Genomic DNA, 27,513 nt, shown 5'->3' with positions numbered 1-27,513 from the left:
ACTTCAACAGTCTCAGGTTCAGCCTGCTGTGATGGAGCAGATAATATGCCTCCAGAGGAACCATCTGGAAAACCGAGCCACCACTCTCCTGTTGCTGCCCCAACGTAAATTCTCATGCACCTGTCTGCGGACCAGACCCCTTTCTCTGTTTTTTTTTTCTTTTCTCTTAATAATGGGGCATGTGGTTACATTATTGCGAGTAATAAACTCTATAAACTGTATGTAATAAACTGAATGTGTGTGTGTGTGTGTGTGTGTGTGTATATATATATATATATATATATATATATATATATATATATATATATATATATTTCTTTTTTTTTAAAGGATAAATGCAGATTTGCATTCTTTTAAGAATTAACCCTAACTTCCTTCCTAATAAACCTGACCTGACATTATATAATACAAATAGTGTTGTCTCTTTGATTAATTGATTTTGTTGTTGTTTTGTAAGCTGTTCTGAAGTGTCTGCTAAGATAATTGAAGATTTTTTTTGTCCATAATAATATGTAGACAATGAGACAATACTGTTTTGCCACAGTGACCAAAATACCCTTATTCTGAGAATATATACAGTAGTTCAACCTTTCTGAGATTTAAAGTTTCTTTAACATATCCTAGCGTTCATTTACTAAAACAAATTCACTGTTACAGAACTCATAACCTTACTGTAATCCAACTTCCCAATGAGGCAACCAGCCTCCTCTAAATAGTGACATTTGTAATGACAAACCAGTAGCAAGTGAGACAGCAGCTAAATTATATAAACAGTGGAAAATAATCTCCCTCGGTTTGTTTTACCACAGGTGAATGCTCAGCGAGATAAAAAAAAAATACCCACACAAACAAAAAATGTGTGCTATTGGTATTTGCTGATCATACCTCAGCAGACCAGCTTCTTGGTCTGTGAAGAAATGTCAACCTCTCATCATCACGCTATATGGACACAGCAGGTGTCAGTGATGATAGTTTCACTGTGACAGCTGTGTCTAAAGGGTCCAGAGCTTCGACATCATAATTATAGGTATGTAGACACACAGAGTCGGCCTATACTTTTCAGGCTCATGTCCCAATACAGAAATTACCTAATTATCTTATTCCTGCATTGATGTGTGATTGTATTAATGAGACCTAGAGTAGATCAAAGTACATGACCGTCTTTTAACGTCTGTTGTGATGGAATGAACTACTCAACCAATGAAGCACTGCAAATTATAATTGAATCAGCAACAGCAGTGCAATATAAAACTAGGGACTGTAAGTAATGAATTATAACCTAAAATTCAATGTATTTAACAATTGATTGCAAAATGTTAAAGTATGTACAAATATACAACATTTTTAAGTCTCCTTTGCTCCAAAGGCTGCATTTAACTGATCAAAAATAACTCTTCACTGGACTTTTGTAATAAATAAATCCCGTTTAACAGCAACGTTTTGCTTCTCATTGATGGATTCCACTTTAGAATGTTGGATTGTGTAATTCTTTATGCAAAGCTCAGAAAATACATTAAAAGGTTAGTTCGACCAAAATGTTTTATTCTGTCATTAATTAAAAAAGCTTTATGACCCTGCATAGACACATGCATTGTGGTACTCTCGCTATTTGCGGCGGACACTAACCGGAACCGAAGTTGTTGGATAAAGTCATTATTTTTGTTTTCTTTGCGCACAAAAAGTATTCTCGTAGCTTCAAAAAATGATGGTTGATCCACTGATGTCACATGAACTATTTCAATGATGTCCTTACTACCTTTCTGGGCCTTGAATGTTTTAGTTGCATTGCTGTCTATGCAGAGTCAGAAAGCTCTCGGATTTCATCAAAAATATCTTACAGGTTTAGAACGACAGGAGGGTGAGTATTCCTTTAAAACGGAAAGAGTTAAAATCACTGGTAGCTTTTACAGACACATTTATCCTCACTTTATCTCAGAGGTTTACACATTACTAACAATGCATTTCTCTACGGACAAAATAAATTGGATTTATGCTTCCAGGAACTCCACTGCTGTACTCTATTGTTAATTCCTGGGGAACTGAAATCACAAGACATGCGAGACTTTCCTCTCTACATTACTCTGTGTGAGTATGTTTGTGTCCGCCAACACGTTTAGAGTTCTGCAGTTACACCTTTGTAAATGAGAGTGTGTCTTCTTGCAGTATTTTTGTGGGTGTGGGCGGTGTGTAACTTAACCTCTTGCTCCTCCTAATCACTAGCTGTCCATCACACCAGCCTGGAAGTGCTTTCCTTCCTCGTGCTCATCAGAGTCCTCGAACACACTTTCATCTCAGATCAGGTGACCTCAGGTTTATGGAGAGCGAAGCCAGCAGGATGGATGCGGTTTATCAAGGTACAGGACATGAATGTCCTAGTGACGTTGACACACGTCTCACCTCTCTCCCCATGGCGACTGTCCTTCCTGCTACAGACACAGGCTTCCTCTTTTCTTGGTTTGAACCATTTGTTCAGGGCTTGAAGCACTTGTCACCTCAGGGAAGCATAATGTTATGCCATCATTTGAACGAATGGGAGAGAGAACATCAGTTACACAGTCTTTCTTAATGTCACCTAAAGTATTCATGACCTGTTGTCCCCTAGTGGTTTCATCAGTAAAACATCCATGTCATCATTTACTCGCCATCATATTGTTACAAACCTTTCTTTCTTATGTAAAACTCAAAAAATATACTTTGAAGAACTGTTTGTGTCCTCACAATGAAAGACTAAATGTAAAGAGTAAATGAGTAAAAGATGATAATTGGCCAAACACTTTGTGCCAAGCTTGCTATTTGTCCAATCATAAGAAAATATGTGCTGACATTATAAAAGGGACCCAATTTCATAGCTTTAGAAATCGTAATTAAATGCCCTTGGTGACACGAGAATGGTTTTCTCAGAAAATGCATTGCAGTCTTGCACAAACTCATTTGAGGGGATGAAATCAATGTAAAAAAATCTTTGTTTTTCTCATTAGAAGCCGATGGTGGAGTTAATTGATTTCGAAGCTGCGAAAAGATGCTGGTTTAAAAACCTTCCTCGCTGATCTTGATAACAGTGTGGGCCGATACCTAACGAGGTGCTGCATTAATTGTCACCCTCTGTTGACGGCGTTCATTTGGTGTTTAACGGAAAGATTGATGTACTGTATTGATTGAATGAGCGGACCAGCCTGGGAATGGAGCTGAGCTGGTGTTCTCAGTCTCGCCTCTGATGGACTTCAGCAAAGAGAGCGTCTCCAGTGCTGACACTGAGGCTGCGGGGACTGTCAACTTGCACGAGGGAGGTCTGTTCCGAATCTGACTGCTAATAAAGCTCTCTCATTCAAGAAGTCATGGGCTGTCGCTGGAATTCTTGGCTGCTTTTCTTATGAGGAAGGCTGTGCTCCTCTTTTCTGCCAGGGCTGGGGGGGGGAGGCGTTGGATGAGGTGGGGGAGAGTTGTAAACGGTGAGCAATAGGGGGTCGATCTCTCCAATAGATGTCACGTATTTTAACGAGCAGTTTCAGCCCATCTCAAAAGACACGGAGCACAGCGGGGTGAACAAAGATGGTCTTTGTCTGGGTGTATGGATGGGTGGGTGGGTGCGATGTGTGTGTGCACACTTAAGGGAAAGTGGAGGGGTGTGTGTTCCACTACTGTTGCCTTCCAGGGGCTCCTAACAGTGGGGTATCTTGGATCTTGGGAATGAAAAGGGTCACGACTACATGTAGGGTTCAAGATTTGTGCTAAATTGTTACTTACTTTGCACCCTGTATGTTTACTAGGCCATATCGAGATGCCTGCATTGAATGGCCTTCATGCATGTTCTATGCGTATTACTGGGTAAAAACAATCTAATCATGACAATGAAAAAACAAACAAACATGTGGTCGAACATATAAACAAATACAACTAAATGTTGATTAACAATCAATTTCAATTCTGTTTATATTCAGTTTGAAAGTAAGGCTGACAGAACTACCTCTGTGGTGCACTTGAGACAAATATTTGATTTAACATATACAGATGATGTCTGAAAGTGTATGGTTTTTATTTTAGGATCTTGATAAATTGATAAGTTGTCACAACAAAATATTTAAGAAATAAAATCATATGCTCAAAGTTCACATTTCTTGCTCTCAGAAAGAAAGGTACAAAAGCTGTCACTGGTACACTTTTGTACCATTCCTGTAGTGGTATGTAAACTTTAAAGTACCAATATGGAAAGGTTGCTGCTCCAGTAACAGCTTTTGTACTTTTCTTTCTTTCTTCATTTTTTTTGTCAAAAGAACAGCATGTTTTTAAATATATATTTTTAGTAAATGTAAAATATAAAAGTCTTTATGAGTTCATGTCGCTTGAGTGATGCTGTCGTTAAAGCAAAAGGGTGATACTATGTACTGTAATTCATGTTCAAATTTCAATTGAACTCTTTACTCAAATCATAACGCCAAAATAATTTGTAATGGAAAAAATAGCAGCACAAATCATTTTAACACTAGTAAAGTAGTAAAATCTGGCTTTGCACTTTATCAATGTCCCTCAAGATGGGAATGGGCATGTTTTAATTTTTTGTTTTAGTAGAGGTCCTTGAATCCCTCTATGTAAGACTTGAATGGAATGTATGTTGGCAAGGCTTTTTCTTTAATAGCTGTATTTGTTGAGCTTTTAAGTACAGTTTTTTAACAGCTCTATAGAAGCTGGAATAATACAGACCTCTGTTCATTCTGTAGACGAATTGGGTGTTTAATACTGAGGCTGAACAGAAGCATATGTGTATTCCATTCATTCAAGAGTCCTATCAGACCAAAGACCTGAACCTTATGATCAATGAGTGGATACTGAACATGCTGTCCAAGGTTTAGTCTGATCAATGGCCATGCATTTGCCTGCATGGAGAACAGTTGGAGAGACAGGGAGGCTGATAAGTGTGTGTGTGTGTAGCTTTGAGACTTACAAGCAAAAAGAAATGCTTTACACTTTCAAGTGCTTTGATTGGGCCTTGGGCAGGCGATGAGTCTGTCTTTTGTTTTGGGAGGATGTGGAGGTTGGATTCTGTGCACTCCTTTATCTAATGGCCCAGGTTGGGATAAAATGGCCTTTGCATAGAACAAAGGGTCCACTAATAAAAATTAAACAATGAAGGGAGACACGCAAGGTCAGTGGGCAGAGCGGTGAGGACTGAGTATTTGCTACTCTTCTGTCTATTTATCAATTATATTATTAACATCATTCGTTTTTCAGTGCCAGAAGTGAGGATGAAAAAGATGGAATGTACACTGCTTTGTAGGAAATCATAAGGAGAAAGATTCAGGGTTACCAGCCCTGCCAATTTATAATTTGTGCAGAGGAATGACAACTGTTGTAAAGTTTTCTCCAAAGGTTTACAGAAATATATATATATAATTTTTTTTTTTTTTTTTTTTTTACAGGAAAAAGTGTCCCAATCTTATTTTAGGGCAAATGCCTGTGCAAATCTAGAGGTATTTGTATAATCCATTAAAGGTGAAGTGTTGAATTTTTATTTGTTTTTATGTAAACATATGCATACATACTGAATGTAAATATGTATGCACCTAGGTTATTTCTTGGCATCTGTGGTTCCGTCAAGAAGCTTTAACATCCATGGAAACTTTCCATTCCACTAAAGGTTCTTTATAGTGGAACATAATTCTGTAAATTTTTCTTCACATTAAAAAAAAAGGTGTTCTTTCAAGAACAGTTTACTTAAAGGTTTTTGGGGACCCCAAATGGTTCTTCTGTGGTATCACTATGAAACTTTCTTGTGGAACCTTTATTTTTGATAGTGTTAGACATTTGTAAGTTGCCATCTAAAATTGTTCTGTTTTGAGCATCCCACCACAACAAATACTGGCACAAGTTTAGAGCAGGGCTTTCTAAAACCCTGTATATGTTTGGTAAACTGGTTTGTCATTATGTACATTAAATACATTATTTATGTATTTAAATACATTTTTCTGAGAAAGCAATTCATGCTGCTACAACTAAGCATCCAGAGAAGATGGGTGAGAAATACTATGTTCAGCTTTTAAAGTGACAGTTCTTTGTGAGCCCAATAGCTTTAGTTGAGTCAAGTATGTGTGACTCTAGTTGGTTTGCTCTCTTTTGTGCACTGCATTGATTATTTTCAGAATAATGCTTGGTCACTGAGTCTAATAAAAACATTTTTCCACCAATCTGTTCGGAGTAACAATACGAGTAGTATTTCCATTAGAAAATGGTTCATTTCTATTGCAAAATGTTTGGTGTTAACTATACTCAGAACAGGGAAACTGTGCTGGTGGAACAGCTTTAGTGATATGCCAACTCAGTTATTCATTTGTCAGTTGCTAAGGTAAATCAGGTGTGGTGACTGAGATTACTAGTCTAGCTAATATTTGATCAATAAATTACACTTACAGATCATTCACACCAATGTTTGTTTACCAGTGAACATGTCATCACTGACGTATTTGTACACTCTATTCCTGATTTCGCACCACCATGGAAAAAGAAGAAGAAACTGTGTAACTGTCTGTCAACAGTAACCATTCAAGTGGATGGTGGAAAATCACATGATGTTGATACTTGTGTGTGAGAGCGAGAGAGTGAAACAATAATAAACTAAAATTGTAACGTGATCCTGTGTGGAGGAGTTCCTTTCGCTGAATGCCGAACTCAGTGATGTGATGCGTTGCAGGAATCATGCTGTATGTTGAAGTTGTGGTCGCAGTGCTGTAGATATGCAGAAATCGTGAATGCAAATGAACCCCCGGCACCTGTACCTTCCAATTACCTCCCAAGAATTGCATTAAGCCTCTGGATCCAAGGCTCACTTGAATAACAGAATAACAGATGAGATGGCAAAATTACTAACGCGCCCGGCAGGAAATTGGAAAATGGGAAATCTGTCTGGTGAAAGTATTCAATTACTGCGCTCCTTTTCCACACGTTCGGCCACGTTTCTGAAACATGGTAATTTCCTCTTTTCTCACCGCCTCTTGTGCTGAGAACAGAGCCTACACCAATCACAGATTATTATTACACAGATATGAATACGACGCGCTCAAGCTCATGGCTGTACTCTTAAAGATTTTCCCTCAGCTCTTTTCCTGGCTCTGCTGTTATGCTTTAAAATGACGATGAGTTTAAGATAAAGAAGGGTGGAATTTGGCAGTATAAAAGACGACATCAGGCTCGCCTGCACCTTTAAAGTCAAATAAGAAATCTTTTATCTAATCGCACACTTAGGCTGAGTACAGACACACATAAACACACACCCTCCATCTCCTCTTCCAAGTCAGTTCTGCTGTTCCTCTCTTTTCAGCTGGGAGATGCTATGTGTCTAATTCCACGTTGTTATTGATGCTGGCTGCTCCCCTCGATAAGAGCAGGCGGAAAAATCAATCACTCCCATTAGACGCTAAGAGAGTGACAAGAGGGCAAACCCTGGCAAGGACCCCCAAACACCCCCTCACTGTATTTTCCTCTGTGTGCTTCTCACTGCTCTTTTACTAGATCTTTCTTTTAAGTTTCTCTTTTACATATCTGTTTGTCTTTTTTTGTACCATTCACACTTTTAACAGCTCAGCAGTTCTGCTTTACATATTTTTAGCAAGGTTGTGGTCTTTTTATTTTTTATAATAACTGCTACAAATAAAATGACTTTACAATAATAATAAATAATTATAATAATAAAATTGTACTTTAAATTGTACATGTGTGGTTTTTTTTCTAAAGAGTTTATGAAAACTATCTTTTCAAGTGTCATTGCGTTAATAATAAATCATGAAAAGCAGAGACCTGATGGAATTTCTGCACAATTTACTCAATCAACGCAAAGGTTAATAATGTTAAAGTTCTCCATTCACCCAAAACTCTGGCTTCTGTTCATAAGAGAGGGCCACGATCTGTGCCATAATCAGAAACCCACAGCTGCAAGTTTAGGGCAGTTCGACTGTCCACTGTCAGGGCACTTATTATCATTTCATTATATGTAACAGCCATCGTCGATAAACAGTTTACAGGAAACAAAGACACCTGGATCCATGATGTAATCAAGCTGCACCACATGCGCTAATAAGCTTTTGGATGTTTGTTCTTCAAAGTCCAATAAACAGGATTTTGTATCGTAATGATACATTTAAAAAGCGTAAAACAATTGATTGCAGAATTCAAAAAGTTTTTATCAGCACGCACGGCTAGAAGTCTAAAAGCAGAAAGTCCCTACAGAGGAAGTAGTGACATTCTAAACCCTGTAAGAAAATCGTGAACTGATCCGTAAAGACACACCTGAAGTCAATAATGAGCGAGGGAAACAGGACAAAAGAATAAAAGAGTGAAACTGTGATTCATCAAAACAATTTTAGCAAATAAATAACAGAGCAATCTTCGAGCTAATGGAGCCCTTTCACAGCCGAATAACTCAGCACACACACTCCATTAACTAAACTCAATACCAAGATCATTATTATCTGATAGACATACAAAAGAAGCACCCCATAGTCAAGCCTTTCAGTCCACATGGCGATTAATTACTTTAATTCATCCTAATGGTAAATAACAATATATGTGAGAGTATGTCCTGCAGAGCCAGACTCACAACAAAGCAGCATCTGTAAATTGTCTCCATGGTCATCTCAGCTCAGATTGATTATCTTATCTGCATTCACTTGCTTTACAAGTTGAATTATTTTCCTATTAGTCCCAGTCTGCATTTAAATCTTATTCTTTTCTCTCCTGAAAAAACAAAGGCAGAAAAGTGGCTCCCATTTGCTTGCAAGAGCCTATAAAGCATGTGTGTGTGAGTGTGTGTGTGTGTGTGTGTGTGTGTGTGTGTGTGTGTGTGTGTATGAAGAGCAACAGGATCTGTGTGTTTGGGTCAGCATCACTTTCAATGACCCCAGTTTTATAGCAATGCAGGAGTTTAAACTCTTGGCAGCCATCCCTATTTTTTCTTTATTTTTTATTCCCTTTCCATCTCCGTATTTCCTCCTTACTGTTTTTTGATCCTGAGCTTGGGGGTAAATCCTGCTTAGCATTGCCAGTCAATCCCGCACATAAAATCCATTTCTTGGCTTTCCCTTCTCTTAAGGGTGAATCTATTCTAAAAAGAAGCTTATGTATTGCGTTTTTCTTCTCTCATTCATATACACTGCCAGTGAAACTACAGCTTCAGTTTAGGAGCGTTGTTAGACCCTCAGTAAAAGATCACAGACCTGACGTGCGTTTTCTATCAGAACTAGGAAGGCCAGAATGTTAATGAATCACTCTTTTAATCTAATCAGTCAAACGGGTTTGCAAAAATGTCTGAAATGGTTCACCATTTAGGATGGTTTTTACAAACATTTATTCATGTACAGAGCGTCTGCAGTGGGTTCTCACTTAGAAACAAAAACAGATCTTGCAAATGCCCTCTTTAGTGATAAGCAGCTCTTTATTGTGCATGCAATAGATTGTTGGTAAAGACCATTTATATCATAACTATGCGAATAAAAAGAGTATAAAAATGATGAATATCACACCACCTTTTTGATGGTGAGCCTCAGTACTGATGAAAGGCTAGAAGACTGGAAAATCTAATTCAAATCTAATATTATAAAAAGCTTCATTAAAAATAGACCACAACTATCTTGTAGTAAACATTTAAATAATATTTTTAAATCATTTTTTGTTGTATTTTTTGTTTTCATATATATATATATATATATATATATATATATATATATATATATATATATATATATATATATATATATATATATATTATTATATTCATATATTTTAGATATATTTTATTAAGTAAAAATATAAATAAAAAGAGTAGAGGTCTGATCTTAATCACATCACTCTTTCTATAAAGGACTGCCTGCAATAGAAGTTAGTTATAGAACAATACTGCCATCTATTGGAAATCTTTCTGAATCACATCTATTTTAATACAGTACTGTACTTCAGCTGAAAACTGGAACAACATTTTTAAGTTTAAAAAAATTATTGTTTCAGTTAAGAGTTCTCCCAGTATTCATTTGTAACTGCTGTCAATAAAAACAAGATCACAATGGAATATAAAACCTATATTCTTTTAGGTGAGCTTTAATCATATACTGGAAAAAATATATTTATAATGAAGTGTGAGCTTCTTCATTAAACAAGTTACTGGATGACAAAATGATTGCACTATAAGGCTTTTCACACTATCATTAATTATCTTCCTAAACCCTGGGTCAAAGAGACGTTTAGCCCTTAGTAAAGCAACTGTGAGTTGGTAGCACCTTTAACTCTGGGTTAGAGGGTTCAGAACAGGGCTAGCACTACTTTTTTTGAGGGGGTAACTGAACTGCAGTGATAAAGTAATGACGATGTTGTGCCAGAATGTTATAGTGAGAGAATTGTTTAACAACAGAAAACGAACCAAAAACTCAGTATTTACCTCTTTAAATATTCATGTGAGCTGTACAGTTCCAGAAACATTCACATTATTTCAGCTGTTGTTTAGCATCTATGGGGAAAATGTGAAAAATGTGCAATGATGACAAACTGTGTATAAAAGTGACGTGACTAACTAATGACTAACCCATGGATCAGCACAGTGGCTCCTGATCCTGGAGGATCCTCAGAATGCTGCACATTCTGGATGTCTCATCAGCTCCTAAGTAGAGAAATGTGCGAGACACATAAAAAACAACAACCACAACAAAAACATACAAAATAGAGAGGGACATTACAGTTAGTGAAAAAATGTAATAAAAATACTTTACAAAAGTCTGTTTTACACAAACTTCAGTAGATCTAGCTTCAGTTAGAATTTGATTATTGGGCATAATAATAATACAAAAAAGCCCATTTCTGGCACAAAAGAAAAAATAAAATAAGTCATGTTATGGTAAATCATAATTATGACATAAAAAAAATGAGATAAAAAGTTGGCTTTTACATAAAAAAGACATGATAAATACATAAAAGTATTTCATAAATAGGCTGAAATTATTACAGAAAAAGTCAAAATTATAAGATAATTTTAAATTATGAGATTAGTCAGAATCATGAAAAAAGTCATCATTATGACAAATAAGTCAAAATTATTAGATAAAAAGTTGGCAGAGCTTACATTAATTATAATATGTCAAATGATTAGGTAAAAATAATTATTTTGACAAAATTCTGCTGTTATAATTATTATTTTATCTTATTATTATTATTAATAATCATAAAATATTAGTGGTTATTAATATCTACTTATGGTTAATTGAAATATAATAATCCCACAATTATGTAATTTATTATACAGTTATGATTTACCAAACTATTTTTTTTCTTATGAGGCAGAAATGGGCTTCCATATAATTGTTTACCCAAACAGTCGATCATCATTTATAAACATCAGTCAGTTCACTAAAGGGCGGTCATTTCCCACTGGATCCAAGGTTACTGGTTTCTTAACTGTTAGACAGATGTTGCAGCACCACAGCTGCCACACAATAAAACATACAATCTGTACACCTCTGAAATTAATAGCCGATTCATGAACAATAAGCAGCATCACTTTGTGATATTTCACTGTTCTATATCATTCATTCTTACATGGTCTGCCATATGGCAGTAATAGAGTAGTACTACAGCATACTGTTGTTGTATTGTATTATATTAAACATGGTAATGTAACATCTGTTGTAATATATTCTTCCATAAAGACTAGAGTAAATTCCTGGAGCTATAAATAGATGTTTTATGAGGCAGTCTCTGTGTCTGAGCCCCACAGGTTACATGGGGACACGAGCAGTATGTGCTAGACTAGCATAGACCGTTTTCAGACTAACATAAACAAAAACGTTTTCTCAGGTACGGTTTTCCTTTGGGGTGTTAAAAACGACTACCTCACACCTTCCATGAAAGACTGCCATTGAGCTCGCTCACAATGATATGTTAAATTCAACACAATCCGCGGAGTATTTGTGAATGACAAATCCTACTAAGGCGAAGGCTAGCTTCTTAATATTCATGAGGACGGCCTCGCCATTGGAAAGTTACCCGGCGGAACGTCACGACCTAATTAATATACACAAGCCAAGCTACGCCATTGGAAGATTTGGGAACGACGTCAGAGCAACGTGATTGAAATTCAAAAGCTAAACTCTGCGCGCTGCGTCAAGTGTAGAGTCACTAACAGACCGCTTGAGGGTGCTGTGAGATACAGACAGGACTAGCGCTGTCACAGTGTGACCCCGGCCGAGAGGAGGAGGAGGGACTTGCAGAAAACAAGCAGAAAATCTGGCAGAGGCGACAGTGAGCAAACGGCTAGCAATGGAGAGAAACGAGTCAGTGATAAAAGGGGAGAATCGTGCAGTCGCGGGAGCATGTTGATATGGACAGAGCCCAGCATGCACCAAGTCTCTCTTAGTAATCTTTTTAAACCTGACGCAAAAGGGGTGGACGCAACCCAAGAGCGGAAACAAAGGCGCTTTGGTTTGAACAAAATACATCTGAAAAGAAGGGTGATAATTGGTGAGCAACAATTTCAGTTTTCAGAGGTTTCGTTTTAAAAAGAAAGCGCGCATCACACGCAGAGTGACGCTACAGTTGTGCTGTTCTTCTGTGTTGAACTAATCTATCGGATGTGTGCTGCTGTGCTGCACTTCTGCAACATTGCGCTAAAAGGTTTACGGGAATCTAGTTTATAATCCACGAAATGTCACTTGCCTTGTTAGTGTCCTATGTGTCTGATCACTGTCTCTGTCAGCTGCCCCACTAACTTATTGTCTGCGTCGAATTTAGGTTTCCCAGATTTGCAGCACAGTATTTTCTTCTAGTCGAGACAGTCCAGTGGTCATTCACATGGCCAGGCATGTCCCATGTGACGGCCGATCTGTTAAAGTACAGCTAAATAAACTCAATAGTCGGTATAATTCGTGTTAGGAAGCTGTCACGTCTGATTTTGTAACTGTCCTTTATTTTTATTTCTGATATGTATATAATACTGTTGCTGGTTGACAGTTCAGTAAACGTGGATCTTTCCATTTGTCAGCTCTTTCAAAGCCTCCCTCGGTCATCCCTGGGTTAAAAAAAAACCCCGACGTTAACCAGTTTGCCATTCTTAGTTGCTGGTTTTAGAGGAGTTTTGGACACTTTTCAGTTTGTCAAGCAGTGAGACCAGCTAACTAACCCAACTGAACACAAGGTTGGACAGGCTGTGAGACCACCATAAGTTGGTTTGGCTCTTTTTCAGCTTATTTATTGACCTCAAAACAGTCAACTGCCTACTGCAGAAGTCCATTGCATGGCCCAATGAAGCAGGTGGTCTATCTGTTGTATGTTTGTATAGGTTAAAATAATGTTAAGAAAATTAAGTAAATGTTTTTGTCCAGAGATGCCACAGTTTGATTCAGTCCAGTATCACCCAGTAGTGGGTTAAAATGTGTCATATGCCATAACATGACTATTAAATATGTAACACAAGGAGAAATACTCCAGCATGTGTCAATAAATAACACTGGTATGCTACTTTTTATTAATGAATAGTTTAATTTGAATGTACAAGTTTCAGAACTCTCATTCACCAGATTTAATGAAAACACTGAGAGATCTGAAGTGAGCAGGCTGATGATAAAGTTAGAGCCTAGTGTTTGTGTTGAAAGAGAAATCAAGCAAGAAAGACACTTTGATGTTTCGCTTGAGTGGATAGGAGGTGTGTTTTTGGACGAGGCAGATTAGAAGTGTTGTTCTGCACCACATACGTGAAGATGAGCTCAACACCGCTTCCTGTGGAGAATGAGATTGTGTATGTGATTTTTGTACGATGGAGGGAGTAAGCAGGATTCATCCCTAATAATGTTTATTGTGCCTGGCTATGGTCATCACATGCTGCAGAGATGAGAGGGACTTCCCTTTTACTTTTGGGATGTGTTGTTTGGTCTGATCTGTACCAAAGAGGCAAAATGATCAAGGAGACAGCGAAATGGAGGTCTTTCATATTCATTTATCATGAATAAAAGTACAAGACTGAAACCAATTTTACAGATGACCTGTGCTCTGATAAGGTGTGCAGTTTGTGCAGTAGATTTATTCTCTGCTCAGGATTCTGCATTTTAGTTACATTTTCTTTATTAAAAGAGTCATCTGCCTGCTAATTAAAGCTTTATTACTTGTATGTACAGTAGCTCGCTCCCTTTCTATGAGTCTGTAAATTCATGTAAGTGACGGAGAGATGTCCATAGTTTGTCCTCATTTTTATATGTAAATTTTCTTTCATTAACATTTCATTTTTGACTCATTACATTTAATTGTTGTCTTTCAGGTCCCTCAGCATGAGTCGAGATGGATGGAGAAAAAAAGCCAGTGAAGATGATGGGTGGGGAGGACGGGTAAGAGGCTGTTGTTCTTTATTATGAAATGTGTTTATTATTGAAAACAGGAAGCTTCAGCAGCTGTTTTTTTTTATTATTTTTATTTTTTATACAGTTCTCTTTTGTGCTGTGTTGTCTTTCCAGACTGCCCCTCTAAACATTGTAAATGTATTCTTTTTGCTTTCATTTTAACTTGTCCTTAAGTTCCCTCATAACCATTGACTTCCAGTTGAACATTCCCATTCATGTGAGAGCTGGTGTGTGTGTTGATGCTGAAGTCTAGACAGCTTTTCATTTGTATTACACCAGTGAGTAATCTCAATTTTCCTCACTAGTGACCAGCACCTCTGCTCTGCCGCCACAGTCCGAGAAGGGCGAGAGATTTGATATGGTTCAATGTGTTCCTCAGGCATTACCAGAACCACACTGGCATAAACATCTCCAAGAACTTCTGTCTTCACTGATAACAGTTCACCACATTTTCCTAGAATATGACAACCATAATGTGTTGCCACCAAATCTGAGAACCGAAAGGGTGGAGCTTGTGCAATTAGTTGATATTCAGTTAATAATTTAGTAACTTGCTGGGATAATGCAGATGTGAAAGTGAAGCCAGAGTATGTACAGTATAAAAATGATTTTGTGCAGAATTTTTAAATTTAATTAAACACAGTGGTTGCCTTCAGGCCTTGTGTGTTTTCCTATCTCAGGTTATATTAATTAAGTTCAGGGGAATTTCCTGTCAGTACAGGTGGAGCGAGTGAGAGTTGTGGAGTATTTGTGTGTGTGTGTGTGTGTGTGAGTCTGTTTATTGGTCCAGGCTTACCTCCTGAATCCCAGCGTTCCCTCCATTGCCATGGAGACAGAGAGCCACTGTGCCAGCAGGGCAGACTTGGACCTCCAGTCTTATCGAATGTCTGAGGCGTAATCAAATGCTTGTCAGTCAGAAGCTGCACATTTTTCTTTGTGCATATCTATATTGCAGTCTGTTCGTTTTTTTTTTTTTTTTTTTTTTTTTTACAGGGGTTAGAATTGTTTTTTTTACTGTATAAGTATCTGCATAGTCTGTGTGTGCTCTCTGCTTTTCCTCATTACTTGATTTTATGAGGTTGTGTTGATGTGAGTGGGATTATTTTTTTGGGTGGGGGTGGGTGGGTTATAAATCAAATTAACTGATTAATTTAATTAATTGACATTTTTAGGGTGGTTACATGGCTGCAAAAATCTCTAAGCTTGATGAGCAGTTTCAGAAGGATGCCCCGAGAGAGAAGCAGAAAGAGGGAACGTCCTCCTGTATCTTCAGTGGTGTGGCTATCTACGTCAATGGATACACAGGTCAGATCTCTTCCAGCATCCTCACCACCCACGTGTGCTGTGAACAGGAAAACAAACTTTCTTCCTGAGTTGAGACTAGTTTTACTGCATAATGAATCTGGAGCAGCATCATTACGATCATTATTAAAAAAAAAATGTTGTGTTTTATTATAAATGTTAATACTAATAGGAACACCATTTTACATTTTTATAGATCTTTTATAGAGATCATTAACATTTATTGTTGTTATTTTATTTATAACGTTTTTCATTAATAAATATTATTAAAACAGTAGTTCATCCAAAAATGAAAATTCTGTCATTTAATGACTCACTCTCATGATTTTCCAAACCCGTAAGGCCTTCGTTCATCTCCGGAACACAAATGAAGATATTACTGATGAAATCCAAAAGCTCTCTGACCCTCCATATGAGCAATGTAACTGAAATGTTCCAAGACCCAGAAAAGTAGTAAGGACATTGGTAAGACAGTCCATGTGTCATCAGTGGACAACACATGCATGTTGTAGTACTGTCAGTGTCAGTAATGGTGGAATATGCGATTTTAAGGAGAATAATTTTTGAATAAAATACATTTTTGTAATACTGTTTTCTTTGCATACAAAAAAAGGATTGTTATAGCTTTGTAAAATTATGGTTGAACCACTGATGTCACGTGGACTATTTTATCAATGTCCTTACAACATGTTAGTCACGTTGCTGTCTATGCAGGGTCAGAAAGCTCTTGGATTTCATTAGATATATCTTAATTTATGCTCTAAAGATGAACAAAGGTCTTGTGGGTTTGGAAAGACACAAGGGTGAGTAATTCATGACAGAATTAAAATGTTCAATAATACTCAATAACAGTATTATTGATTGTTTTTATAGAAGGATGAGGATAATTTATAGGAAAATTAGGAAACAATAAAGTATAGGGAACAATTCTCACTATTAACTAGTTGCTTATTAACATAGCTATTAATAATATATTGGCTGTGTATTAGTACTTATAAAGCACATATTCTACATGAACATATTCTACAATCATAAGCAGCAAATTAGTTTGTTGAGGCAAAAGTCATTGTTAATGGTTTATTCATAGGAGAATTGGACCTTTAAATAAAGTGTGTCCAAAAAATGAAGTTGAATGATTAGAAAGAAATGTTGCCGGCTGCATTCAAACCTGTTTTTACCATTTGCGCACTATAGTGGTTTCGTGTGTTCTTACTAATCTTATGATGCTGTTTCTTTTGTGAAGTGCTTTGGTCAGTCTTGTGGCTGTTTTAAATGTGCTATATTAATAAAGTAAACTCGTGTCAGGATGATGAGAGCTGTGCTATCTTGTATTGTGTATTAATGTAGATCCCTGTGCGGATGAGCTGCGCAGGATGATGATGCTGCATGGTGGGCAGTTCCATCTCTATTACACTCGCTCCAGAACTACACATATCATTGCCACCAACCTGCCCAACAGCAAAATACAAGAGCTCAAGGGAGAGAAAGTAGTACGGCCAGAGTGGATCACAGACAGGTGTGTGTGTGTATGTGTACTTTGCAGGTTATAGAAGCACAATACTATATAAATAAAATTTTGTTTTTGTTTTTGTGCAGTATAAAGGCAGGCCGCCAACTTTCATATGTCCAGTATCAGCTCTATGCGAAGCAAAAAAGCTTGAACTTTACCAGTATCTGTGCACAAGGAAAGCCGGATCTGTCGTTCAAACCCAGTCCAAGCCACCCCCAGTCAGACAGCATCAAGCCTCAGCCCAGCCACACTCAAACCCTCTCAGAAGAAGTTCTCAAATCCACAGCCAGCTTCACTGAGCGAACCAATCACCAGCTAGATGTCAGACTGTAAGTATGCTTTATAAACAGGGATCCATTGACGCATGTGAATCTCAAATGCTGCATGTATTTAAAAGAAAGATATAACATGCAACACAACAAATTGATAAAAAAGATTTTTATTGATCATATTGATAATTTTTGGATATAGAATGTTTTCATTCACCCAATATTTACATTTAGTTGTAAATGTACATTTATTCATGTTGTCATGTAATCTTTAAAACACTAATAATTAAAAAACACTGTCAAGTGTACTATTTATCATTTCTTTTTTTTAGGCAAAATAGTATATAATTTAATCAGCCATTTATCAGGTTTTTGCTATAACAGGTAAATAACTTTTAAATTAATCGTATTGGCCTGCTGGTCAGATAAGACTGCTCTGACGCAAAGGTTTTACACCCCTTCTTTACACTTAAAGGATTAGTTGACTTCCAGAATAAAAATTTCCTGATAATTTACACACTTTAATGGCTCTACTCGATCCCAGATGATGAATAAGGGTCTTGTCCAGTGAAATGTCACTAGACATTTAGCCATTTTCGAAAAAAAATACAAATAAAATAATATATGTACTTATACTTTATAACCACGAATGCTCGTCTGGAAATCCTGGATTGTTTTTTCTAAAAAAGTTTCATCTTGGATGACATGTGATAAGTAAATTATCAGGAAGCTTTTATTCTGGAAGTGTGAATTAATCCTTTAAATAATTTCCCAAATGTTTTTATTTAATTATGGGTCTTTTTTTCCTCTCTCCTTTTGTCTTTCAGAAATGGTTCCTGTAGCATAGTCTTTGAGGAGGATACAGAGAGGCCTAGAGTTAATGGGATTCATGATGGAGATGATGATGACACCTGTGCCCTTTTGCCAAGAGGCTCACAAGACCCTTTGTTAACTAATGGTTATGTACACCCTGTGAATGGTGCCTTAAAGCCTCTGCTGTTTGCAGAACATTCTCCTCATGTTGTTGACACAGGGTCCCATCAGTGTCACCTCCCACAGACTGAAAGCAGGGATAGGGAGGAGCCCAGCTGTTCTTCTGTGGGCTCAAAATCAAATTCCCATCAGAGGTCCTCAATATCCATCGCCAGTCCTGCAAAGCAGCCTGGTCTTCACAATATGCAAAAGGACCTCCATCCAAAACCAACATCTAATCCAGGAACTTCAGGTGCTCCTCAGAAGGGGAATCTTCATGATCAGACAAGAGTTCGACTAAACGGGAGCTATCACGCGACCCCTAGCTCCTCCAATCTTGCAGTAATCTCTAGTAATCATCCGGGAAGGTCGGGCCAAGGAGCAGAGGCTGGAATCATATCAGAATTCTTTTCTCACTCAAGGCTGCATCATATTTCTACGTGGCGAAATGAGTTCTCCGAGTATGTTAGTGCCCTTCAGAGCAGGAGGCGAGCTGCAGGAGGAGCTGTTTTCTCTGGAAAAGAGAAACTGAAGAAGCTCAAAGCCAACTGCAGTTCAGGTAGCTTGTCTTTGTGGTTTATGTTTGTGTATTTCTTTTAGGTTGTTGAGAAGCAAGTCTTTGCGATGCAGCATTTTGCCAATAAAACGTTTTTCTCTTTTGCCCAGGTTCTTTAATGGCTGCTCCTCAGGTGCGTCAGTCCTGCATTCTTCATGTGGATATGGACTGCTTCTTTGTGTCAGTAGGGATCAGACACAGACCAGATCTCATAGGTACATTTCAGTAGTTTGGAGGGAAGTGCTGAAGTTTCTTGTTGCAGCTTGTTGACTTTGATAAACTGAGCTTTACTGGTGGTCAATCTGTATCCAGGGAAACCGGTTGCGGTGACTAGTAACCGTGGTCCAGGCCGTGTTCCACAGCGACCTGGTGCAAATCCTCAGCTTGAGTTTCAGTACTACCAGAGCAAACAGAAACAGTATAGGAAAGGTAAGCTCAGGTCCTAGGAGGAAGATGTTGGTAAAATTTAACTTGAAGTCTAGAATTCATTTCTTGTACATTTTTGAAGTTTGAATTTAGGGGACTATTGCTCTTTCTGCTTTAGAGAAGACCGATGGTGATCTTGAGATGACCCCATCTCCACCATGTGATGAAGTTCCCAGTAATGGAGTGGATCTGGACCTGGCTGCCCTCTCTATGGCAGAGATTGCATCTTGCAGTTACGAGGCCAGGTATTCATTGTAAACATGCCAGACTCCTCTCTTGTGTAAAAAGATTGTAAAATCGACATGTCTGTATCCGCCAAACATCCATTCCATTTTTATAATAGCAAAAACTAGATGAGTGGTCCTTAACTTTTTAAATTCCATTGACCTCCATTGTCCACACTTCTAGCAGTACGTGTTACTCTGTTTTTCTCTCTTACAGGCAGGCTGGTGTGAGAAACGGCATGTTCTTTGGCCGGGCTAAGCAGCTCTGTCCTGATCTGCAGTCTGTCTCGTATGACTTCCAGGCATATAAAAGTGTGGCACTGTGCATGTATGAGACCCTGGCCAGGTACCACATATAATGTTTTTTGCAACTTTTTTTGTATTGATACTTTCCTAATGCCAGCAGACAAAGGCAATCATTATTTTTTTCCATGGTTGCTTGTTTTATAGTTACACTCATAACATTGAGGCTTTGAGTTGTGACGAGGCGCTGTTAGATGCCACAAATCTTCTGGTTGAGCTGGGAGTTACACCTGATGATTTGGCTCGAGCCATCCGTGAAGACATAAAGGAAAAGACTGGTTGCTCTGCCTCAGTTGGAATGGGTAAGAGAATTTATTTTACTGACCTGCATTTTGTTCCAAACCTTTATGACTTACTTTCTTCCATGGAACCTTTTAGGAATATGCTACTCTTTCTCATTTTATTGCAAATGCAATAAATGGGAATACTGAAATGATGCAAAAGTGCCATAAATGTAGCACAAACCTCATGAGCTGTATTGTGTAACTCTTCTAAAGCCATAAAATAACATTGTGCTTTTCTAATGAACTTTTGTGATAATACCAAAGAGTTCCAGTCCTCATTTACTTCCTTCTAACTTGAAAAGAGCGGCCAGGGTATTCTTTAAAATTTAAAATTCCAACAAAGTCATAAAGGTTTGGAACAACATGTTAGAAATTAAGTTTAATGACAAGGTTTTACTTTTTTTTTTTTTTTTTTTTTTCTGATGTTGCTAGTATTCCTTCATTTCTGTAAGCTTTCTGTAACTTCCCTTATACTTTTTAATAGGTTCCAACATCCTTCTTGCTCGGATGGCAACCCGTAAGGCCAAACCAAATGGGCAGTACTTCCTCCGATCAGAGGAAGTGGATGATTTTATCAGGGATCAGCCTGTATCCAGTTTGCCTGGTGAGAACAGAGCATCCTACATTCAATACCATTCAGAAGTTTAGGTAGATTGGTACTTTTAAAAAATGTTTTTGAAAGTCTTATTCACAAAAAGCATTTATTTTATAAAAAATAATACAAAAATACTGACTGACACTTCTTTGAAGAAATTGACATTTTCAGGATTCTTTGAAGAATAGAAAGTTCAGAAACATTTATTTTTAAATTAATTTGTAACACTAAATGTCTGTACTGTCACATTTAATCAATTTAATGAATCCTTCTTGAATTATAGTATTCATTTCTTTCTTTCAAAAAAAAAAAAAAGTTTGACATTTGAATGGTAGGGTATTTTAATCTGAATGCAGTGTTTTACAGTGGAATTTATTTCTGTATTTGTGTATGTCTGGACCGGTGCTTCTGTGTTCTTATATGCAGGTGTGGGTCGCTCAATGAGCTCCAAGCTGACCTCCCTGGGAGTGAGCACCTGTGGTGACCTGCAGCAGTTGTCCATTTCTCGACTGCAGAGGGAGTTTGGGCCAAGGACAGGACAGACGCTTTTCCGCTTTTGCAGAGGACTGGATGACAGACCTGTGCGCAGTGAGAAGGAGAGAAAGTCTGTGTCTGCAGAGATGAACTACAACATTCGGTTCACACAGGTTTTGAAGTGTACAAGTTATAGCAGTCATTGCAAATCATCCTGTATCTGTCATTGTCCTTAGTCTGTTGACCTCTGTCATAAGTTTCCCATCACCTCTAATACTTGGCTAGGTTGAAGAGGCGGAGTCTTTCCTTACAAACCTATCGATGGAGGTGCAGAAGAGGTTGGAGGGGGCAGGGCTTCGAGGTCGCCGGATTATACTGAAGGTCATGGTGCGGAAACCAGGGGCTCCAGTAGAGCCAGCCAAATATGGTGGCCATGGGATATGTGACAACTTTGCCAGGTGACTTGCACCAGGATAAATTAACAGTGTGCTCTATTAAATGCACTACAGATCATTTCTATTTTGACATACATCTGAGTGAAACTGGATATTACAAAAGAAAACAAAATGTTGGTAAATTTGTTGGTTGTTGATTGGATGGAGGCAGATCTGAATGCAAGCTTGCAGTTGGTTTGGGATTGGTGTTTAAGCAGACTAATAAATAGAGATTCAATTTATGCCATACTGATGCACAAGCCACGGACGGTTAAGACAGTTGACTCCACTGTGTGACCCTGTCACTCTCTCTCTCTCTCTCTCTCTCTTTCTAATTTGGGTCATATATTCCAAGACATAGGCTAGAATCTGTGATTCCAAAGTACCGTGATTATCCACACCAGTGCGGTGACTGACTGATACACATACTCAAAACATTAAATTCATCCGTGCTGGAGCCGTGTCCGCGCACAAGCCACACAAAGATAATTCTGCAGACAACTGCAATTGCAGGTTTTCAAACTGAGATGGCGACAGAGGCAAAACTTACGGACTGCAGCTTTAATATTGACCAAACTATTTTTGATATACGTTTGACATTCACATTACTGTCACATTGCAGGTCTGTTTTACTTGCTCAGCCCACAGACAGTGGTCAGCTGATTGCTGCTGAAGTCATTAAGCTATTCCATGCCATGAAATTGGATGTAAAGGAGATGAGGGGAGTGGGACTTCAGGTGCAGCAGTTGGAGGGATCACATACAGACCCATCTCGTGGTCGCTCGATCAAAGACCTGCTGCTGGCCAAACAGCCTACCCAGAGCCCCACGAAAGAGCCCCCAGCACCACAAGGTTGGAGCAGTGTGGTTAGGACAGGGTTCTTCAAATCTAGCCCTGGACTGTCCTGTACACTTTTAGATCTAGCCCTGGTCAAACACACCTACCGGTTAATCTGAATGCCTTGATTTTCTCACTCAGGTGTGTTTGATTAGGGTTGGAGCTAAACTCTGCAGGACCAGATTTGAAGATTCCTGGATTTATAGGATATGTGTAGGATTCATATTGGTATCTAACTCTTAACATGCCTTCCCTGTTGCTTGTATTTTAGATGGTTTAACCAGCCCTTCTTCATCCAGAGCTTTCCCCTCTATTTGGGAGAGAGTTACCCCTCCATCCTCACCACCTTCCACCAGCTCGGATCCAATGCCTGGAACAAGTAAAGGAGGACTTCACCATCCACACACCCCCAACCATGTCAGGACATGCCTAAACATCAGCATTGAGGTGCCATCTCCCTCTCAGGTTAGATTCTCCTCGCTTGGATGCACCTCAGAAACAAAAATTACACAAACTATACCTAATATCCAGACAGCAAGGTCATCATCTATAAGAAATACTTTTATTCAAAAAAAGGATGCATTAGATTTATCAAAAATTACAAAATATTTGTTACAAAATATTTCTAATGCTCTTCTTTTGAACATTCTATTTATCAAGAATCTGGATGTACTGGTAAAAATGTATCAGTTGCAACAAATATATTAAGAAGCACAACTGTTTTCAACATTTTGAATACTCAGCATATTAGAATTTTTTTTAAAGGGTCATGTGACCGTGAAGACTAGATTAATGGCTCCTGAAAATTCAGCTTTGTCATCACAGGAATAATTACATTTTAAATTATATGGAAATAAAAAATGTTATTATTGTACTTAAAAAGTACAAATATTTAACAGTATTGCTGCTATTTTTACAATTTTAGTGACTCTAGTCTTCTGTAGAGTAACATATTAAATGAACAGTAAGCCCCTGTTTTCCCTTTGATTCAGGTGGACCAGTCTGTTTTAGAGGCTTTACCTGTAGACATAAGGAGACAGGTGGAGCAGTCCTGGAGACACAGAGAGGAGCAGCCCAGCACCTCGTCTCATCGCTCAACCCCGCCTCGAACCTCCTCTTCTCCTCCTCCAGGTCCATCGCTTGGCACCCTTGTACTGCAGCTCCCAGACCAGCCAGGTCAACCATGCACAACGGGCATTATACTGGAGCTCCCCGACTTCTCCCAGGTACAAGCTATTAACATCCCAGCCACAGGGAGGAAACATGGGATCAGAAACTAGTATTTTAGATATCCTAACCTGAACTTTTAACAGGTTGATCCAGATGTGTTTGCAGCTCTTCCCAGAGAGCTTCAGGAAGAGCTTTGCTCCGCTTATAGAAACAAGAGAAATGCTCAAGCCCTTGTTCAAGCTCAAAGCATTGCTGGTGAGTAAAAATGAGTAGGGGTGTGCAAGTTATCTGCACCATATACATACATTTATTACATCTCTTGAAGAGTGTTTTCTCGTTAAAGGGATAGTTCACCAAAAATGAAAATTGTTAACATTTACTTTATTAACAAAGTAGTATAGATGTATAATATTTAGTTAATTGACATTTGTCATAAAATAACATGACTCTTTTCAGCTAATTGATTTAATATTTAAGTAACGCTATACACAATGTCTCTAACCTTGCTCTCTTGTTTCTAGTCGAGCAAAAACACACATTTCCTCAATTAAAGCAGCCTGCAGTGGGGAAATTGAAGCGCCGCTACAAAAAGAGAAATGCTAGTCCTGCCAAAAAGGGGCTAAGTCCACTAAAAAAACTATTTCCTGGAAACAGCCCTGCCAAATCCAGCCCCTCCAAAACACTTCCTCTGCCACTCAAAGTAAGCCTGTTTTCTTCAGTTTATCTATAATATTTTCAGCCACTTAAAACAATTTTTTGGGGGGGATTATTTATCTGAGATGTTTTTCATTGGTAGACAGAAAATGTACAGTGCCCATCCTCTACGAGCACAGATGTCCCAGAGAAGCTGTCCAAATTTAATCCACGCCCAGTCCCAACCCTAGCTGGAGCTTATGAATTCAGTGACATCAGAACTCTGCTTCGTGAATGGGTCACCAGCATCTCAGGTATGGCAGAACAAGACCTTTTTACATACCAGTATATATTTGCATTATGCAGTTGGTTAATTTGTGTGGCGCTGCATATTTACAGAACCTATGGAGGAGGACATTCTCCAGGTGGTGAAGTACTGCACAGAACTCGTGGAAGATAAAGACCTGGAGAAACTCTATCTTGTCATCAAATACATGAAGAGGTATAGCTCTGAATTCCCAGCTGATTCTTACAACAAACACAAGTACAATTATAAATCTCTTCAGTAATAATAATACACTACCGGTTAAAAGTTTGGAGAGTAAGATGATTTTGTGTGTGTGTGTGTGTGTTGCTATTGTGTTACTATGTTTCTATTTCAAGTAAATGCTGTTCTTATAAACTTTGAATATTCATCAGGTAATCTTAAAAAAAAAAAAAAGTAACTGTTTTCAACATTATTCCTAATAATTTTCATTAAGCACTAAATCAGCTTATTAAAATAATTTCTGAAGGATCATGTGACAAATACATTTTTATAAGATATTAAAATCAAATACAATTATTGCAATTAAACTGTTATTTTGTAATATTACCATTTTTTATTTATTAATTTAATTTATTTAAATTTTTTAATAGCAATGCAGCTTTGGTGAACATAAGATACTTCTTTCGAAAAACATTTAAAAATCTTACGGACCCCAAACCTTTGAACAGTAGTGCAGGTTGATTGGGCCTTCTTTAATTTAACTGTTGCATTGTTTTAACTGTTGGTTTCAGACTTATGCAGCAGTCCTCAGAGTCAGTATGGAGCATGGCCTTTGATTTCATCCTTGACAATGTGCAGGTAGTGGTACAGCAAACCTACGGTAGCACTCTGAAGATCACATAGGAGGACCGTCCTAACCTCAGTCACTGTGACATCAGCCCAGACCTGCCACCTCATCATGACGTGTGAGAGACAACAAAACCACTTGAGTCTGCCAATCATCGTAGCATCGCTTGTCCTCTCCTTGGAGAACACAGAGGATTTCGAGATCATGCCAGTGATGATGAGGAACAGATGAGCAAACCAGCTACACTCAGAAGCAGCTGAACACAGAGTTTTTCTTTCATCATGATGTCAAATCTACACTAATGTCTAGAGGTATTTTGGTAACACTTTTCAATCAGGTTGGATTTGTTAACATTAGTTAACGCATCAAGTGTCATGAACTAATATTGAATAATTTTTGACAGAATTATTTCATCTTGGTTATTGTAAATTCATACATGGACTATTTTACTAGTTCTTGCTAGTTACTAATGCATTAACCAGTATTAACATATAACCTACATTTGTAACATTTAAAGATGTATATGTAAAAATTAACATTTTACATCTTTTAATCTTGGTTAAAGCATTTTTGATTTTTAGTTCATGTTAATTATTGGGTTAACTAATATTAACATGTACAACCTGGTTATAAAATGTTACCAGAAGTTTTTTTTTTTTGTTGAATGTTTTAAACCTAAAGCAAGCCTCTTTGCTTTCTGTTAGCTTTTAGATTTTTTTTTCTTGTCTTTCTTTTTCTTAATTTCTCGTACTCCAGAACAAGTGTTTATATTGAAAGCCTCAGAAGTATTTACAGACTTTGTAGCAAAGCAAAATGGAGTGGCATGTTATTTGCCTTTTATTGGTCAGTCTAAGATGTTAAAAGTGGAAGTCGAAAAAAAACAACCCCTTATATCAAAGTCAGTTTAGCATGTGGATACTAACATTTTATGTAAAGCTAACATTTATGTTTTTAGAAAAAAATATTATTCCTCCTTTATTGAGCGTTTCTTATTGTATGTTTGTCTGTATCTGTAAAAGAGCTAAGAGAGAGAGAAATATTTATGAAGAAAAAGATTAAAACATTGGCTAGGTTAACTTTGCTAAATTGAGTTTCAGATGTCCTGTCATGCTTCTCAGTCTTTTATTCTAAATTTGTGGATGTGGTGCTGGAAGAAAGGAAGGGTTTTTCAATCAGGCATATGTGAACCTCATAATGTGTAAAGGTGGATTCTTCAGTGCAACATTATCCTCTCAAGTCTTGTTCTATGTAGGTTGGCTTTATGTATTAACAGAATGTACTCAAGTCCTCAAAGTTTGTACTTTCTTGGTTTTAAGAAGCTGTTCAAGAGACAGACATCTGTTATCACATATTATACATGACATATACAGAGAGGAAGGCCTAAAAATTCATGTTTGGTCAAAAATCTGTCATGACAGAATGACCCGTGCCTGAAGACCTGAAGCTGTGACAAAATTTGTACGTTTTCTAAATTTGCAAATAAATTTGGATAAGTGATACTGTCTTTTTTGTGTGTGCGTGTGTGTGCGCATATTTATTATTTGTGGATCAAAATGGATCAATAAACAATGTCACCAACAATGATAATGTAACAAAACCATCTTATGCTAAGCTAATTAAAGATACACTAAAAGAGTTCGGTAAAACTGGCAAGATATTCACAGATTCGACTTTTCCGGATCAATAACTCGCGAGCAAAACGTTTTTGGTACACGAATTATGACTCTTTTTACTCGTAGTGATGTAGTAAACGAGCTACAAGCGAGTTTGCCTGAAAACAAGCTTTCCTCCGCTCTGTGCAAAATACGTTGATCTCAATGCGCTGGCGTCTGAGAGACAAGTCCTAAGGGACCGTCTGCAAACTGCGAAACGCGAAAAAGGTTACTAATAAAATACTCAATAACTTCACAGTAACACACTGTAAGTGTCACCAAATTCAGTTCACACATCACTGCTCTCCTGCTGCTTATACTACAATGTTGATTTTAAAAATAGTTGCTTTTGCACAATTTGTATGATTTTTTTTTATTATGAAAACGTTAATAACGTTACTGT

The 27,513-nt window shown here is 37.7% G+C and overlaps 1 protein-coding gene across 1 annotated transcript; it reads left to right on the top strand.

Annotated features, from left to right (window-relative positions):
- Positions 1-12,470: 12,470 nt before the first annotated feature.
- On the top strand, positions 12,471-26,955 carry LOC113108606 (DNA repair protein REV1-like). Its single transcript, XM_026271806.1, has 22 exons — positions 12,471-12,486; positions 14,276-14,342; positions 15,527-15,659; positions 17,004-17,172; positions 17,253-17,495; positions 18,263-18,966; positions 19,074-19,178; positions 19,276-19,392; positions 19,508-19,634; positions 19,831-19,959; positions 20,064-20,218; positions 20,685-20,804; positions 21,222-21,442; positions 21,555-21,727; positions 22,326-22,555; positions 22,812-23,005; positions 23,533-23,766; positions 23,854-23,965; positions 24,232-24,410; positions 24,507-24,657; positions 24,743-24,845; positions 25,403-26,955. Exons 2-22 carry the CDS (start codon positions 14,286-14,288, stop codon positions 25,512-25,514), a joined length of 3,768 nt encoding a protein of 1,255 aa, XP_026127591.1. The 5' UTR covers positions 12,471-12,486; positions 14,276-14,285; the 3' UTR covers positions 25,515-26,955.
- The last annotated feature ends 558 nt before the right edge of the window (positions 26,956-27,513 follow it).

This window comes from Carassius auratus, chromosome 9 (assembly GCF_003368295.1).
Source record: "Carassius auratus strain Wakin chromosome 9, ASM336829v1, whole genome shotgun sequence".
NCBI lineage: Eukaryota > Metazoa > Chordata > Actinopteri > Cypriniformes > Cyprinidae > Carassius > Carassius auratus.
This window is presented reverse-complemented; position numbering and strand designations above follow the sequence as displayed.

Bases quoted from the DNA above. Each gene is read 5' to 3' on its own strand.
- LOC113108606 (XM_026271806.1), top strand. From the start codon at position 14,286: ATGAGTCGAGATGGATGGAGAAAAAAAGCCAGTGAAGATGATGGGTGG. The intron at 17,173-17,252 runs GTGTGTGTGTGT...GTTTTTGTGCAG, and splicing joins CCAGAGTGGATCACAGACAG to TATAAAGGCAGGCCGCCAAC. The intron at 23,966-24,231 runs GTGAGTAAAAAT...TCTTGTTTCTAG, and splicing joins TCAAGCTCAAAGCATTGCTG to TCGAGCAAAAACACACATTT.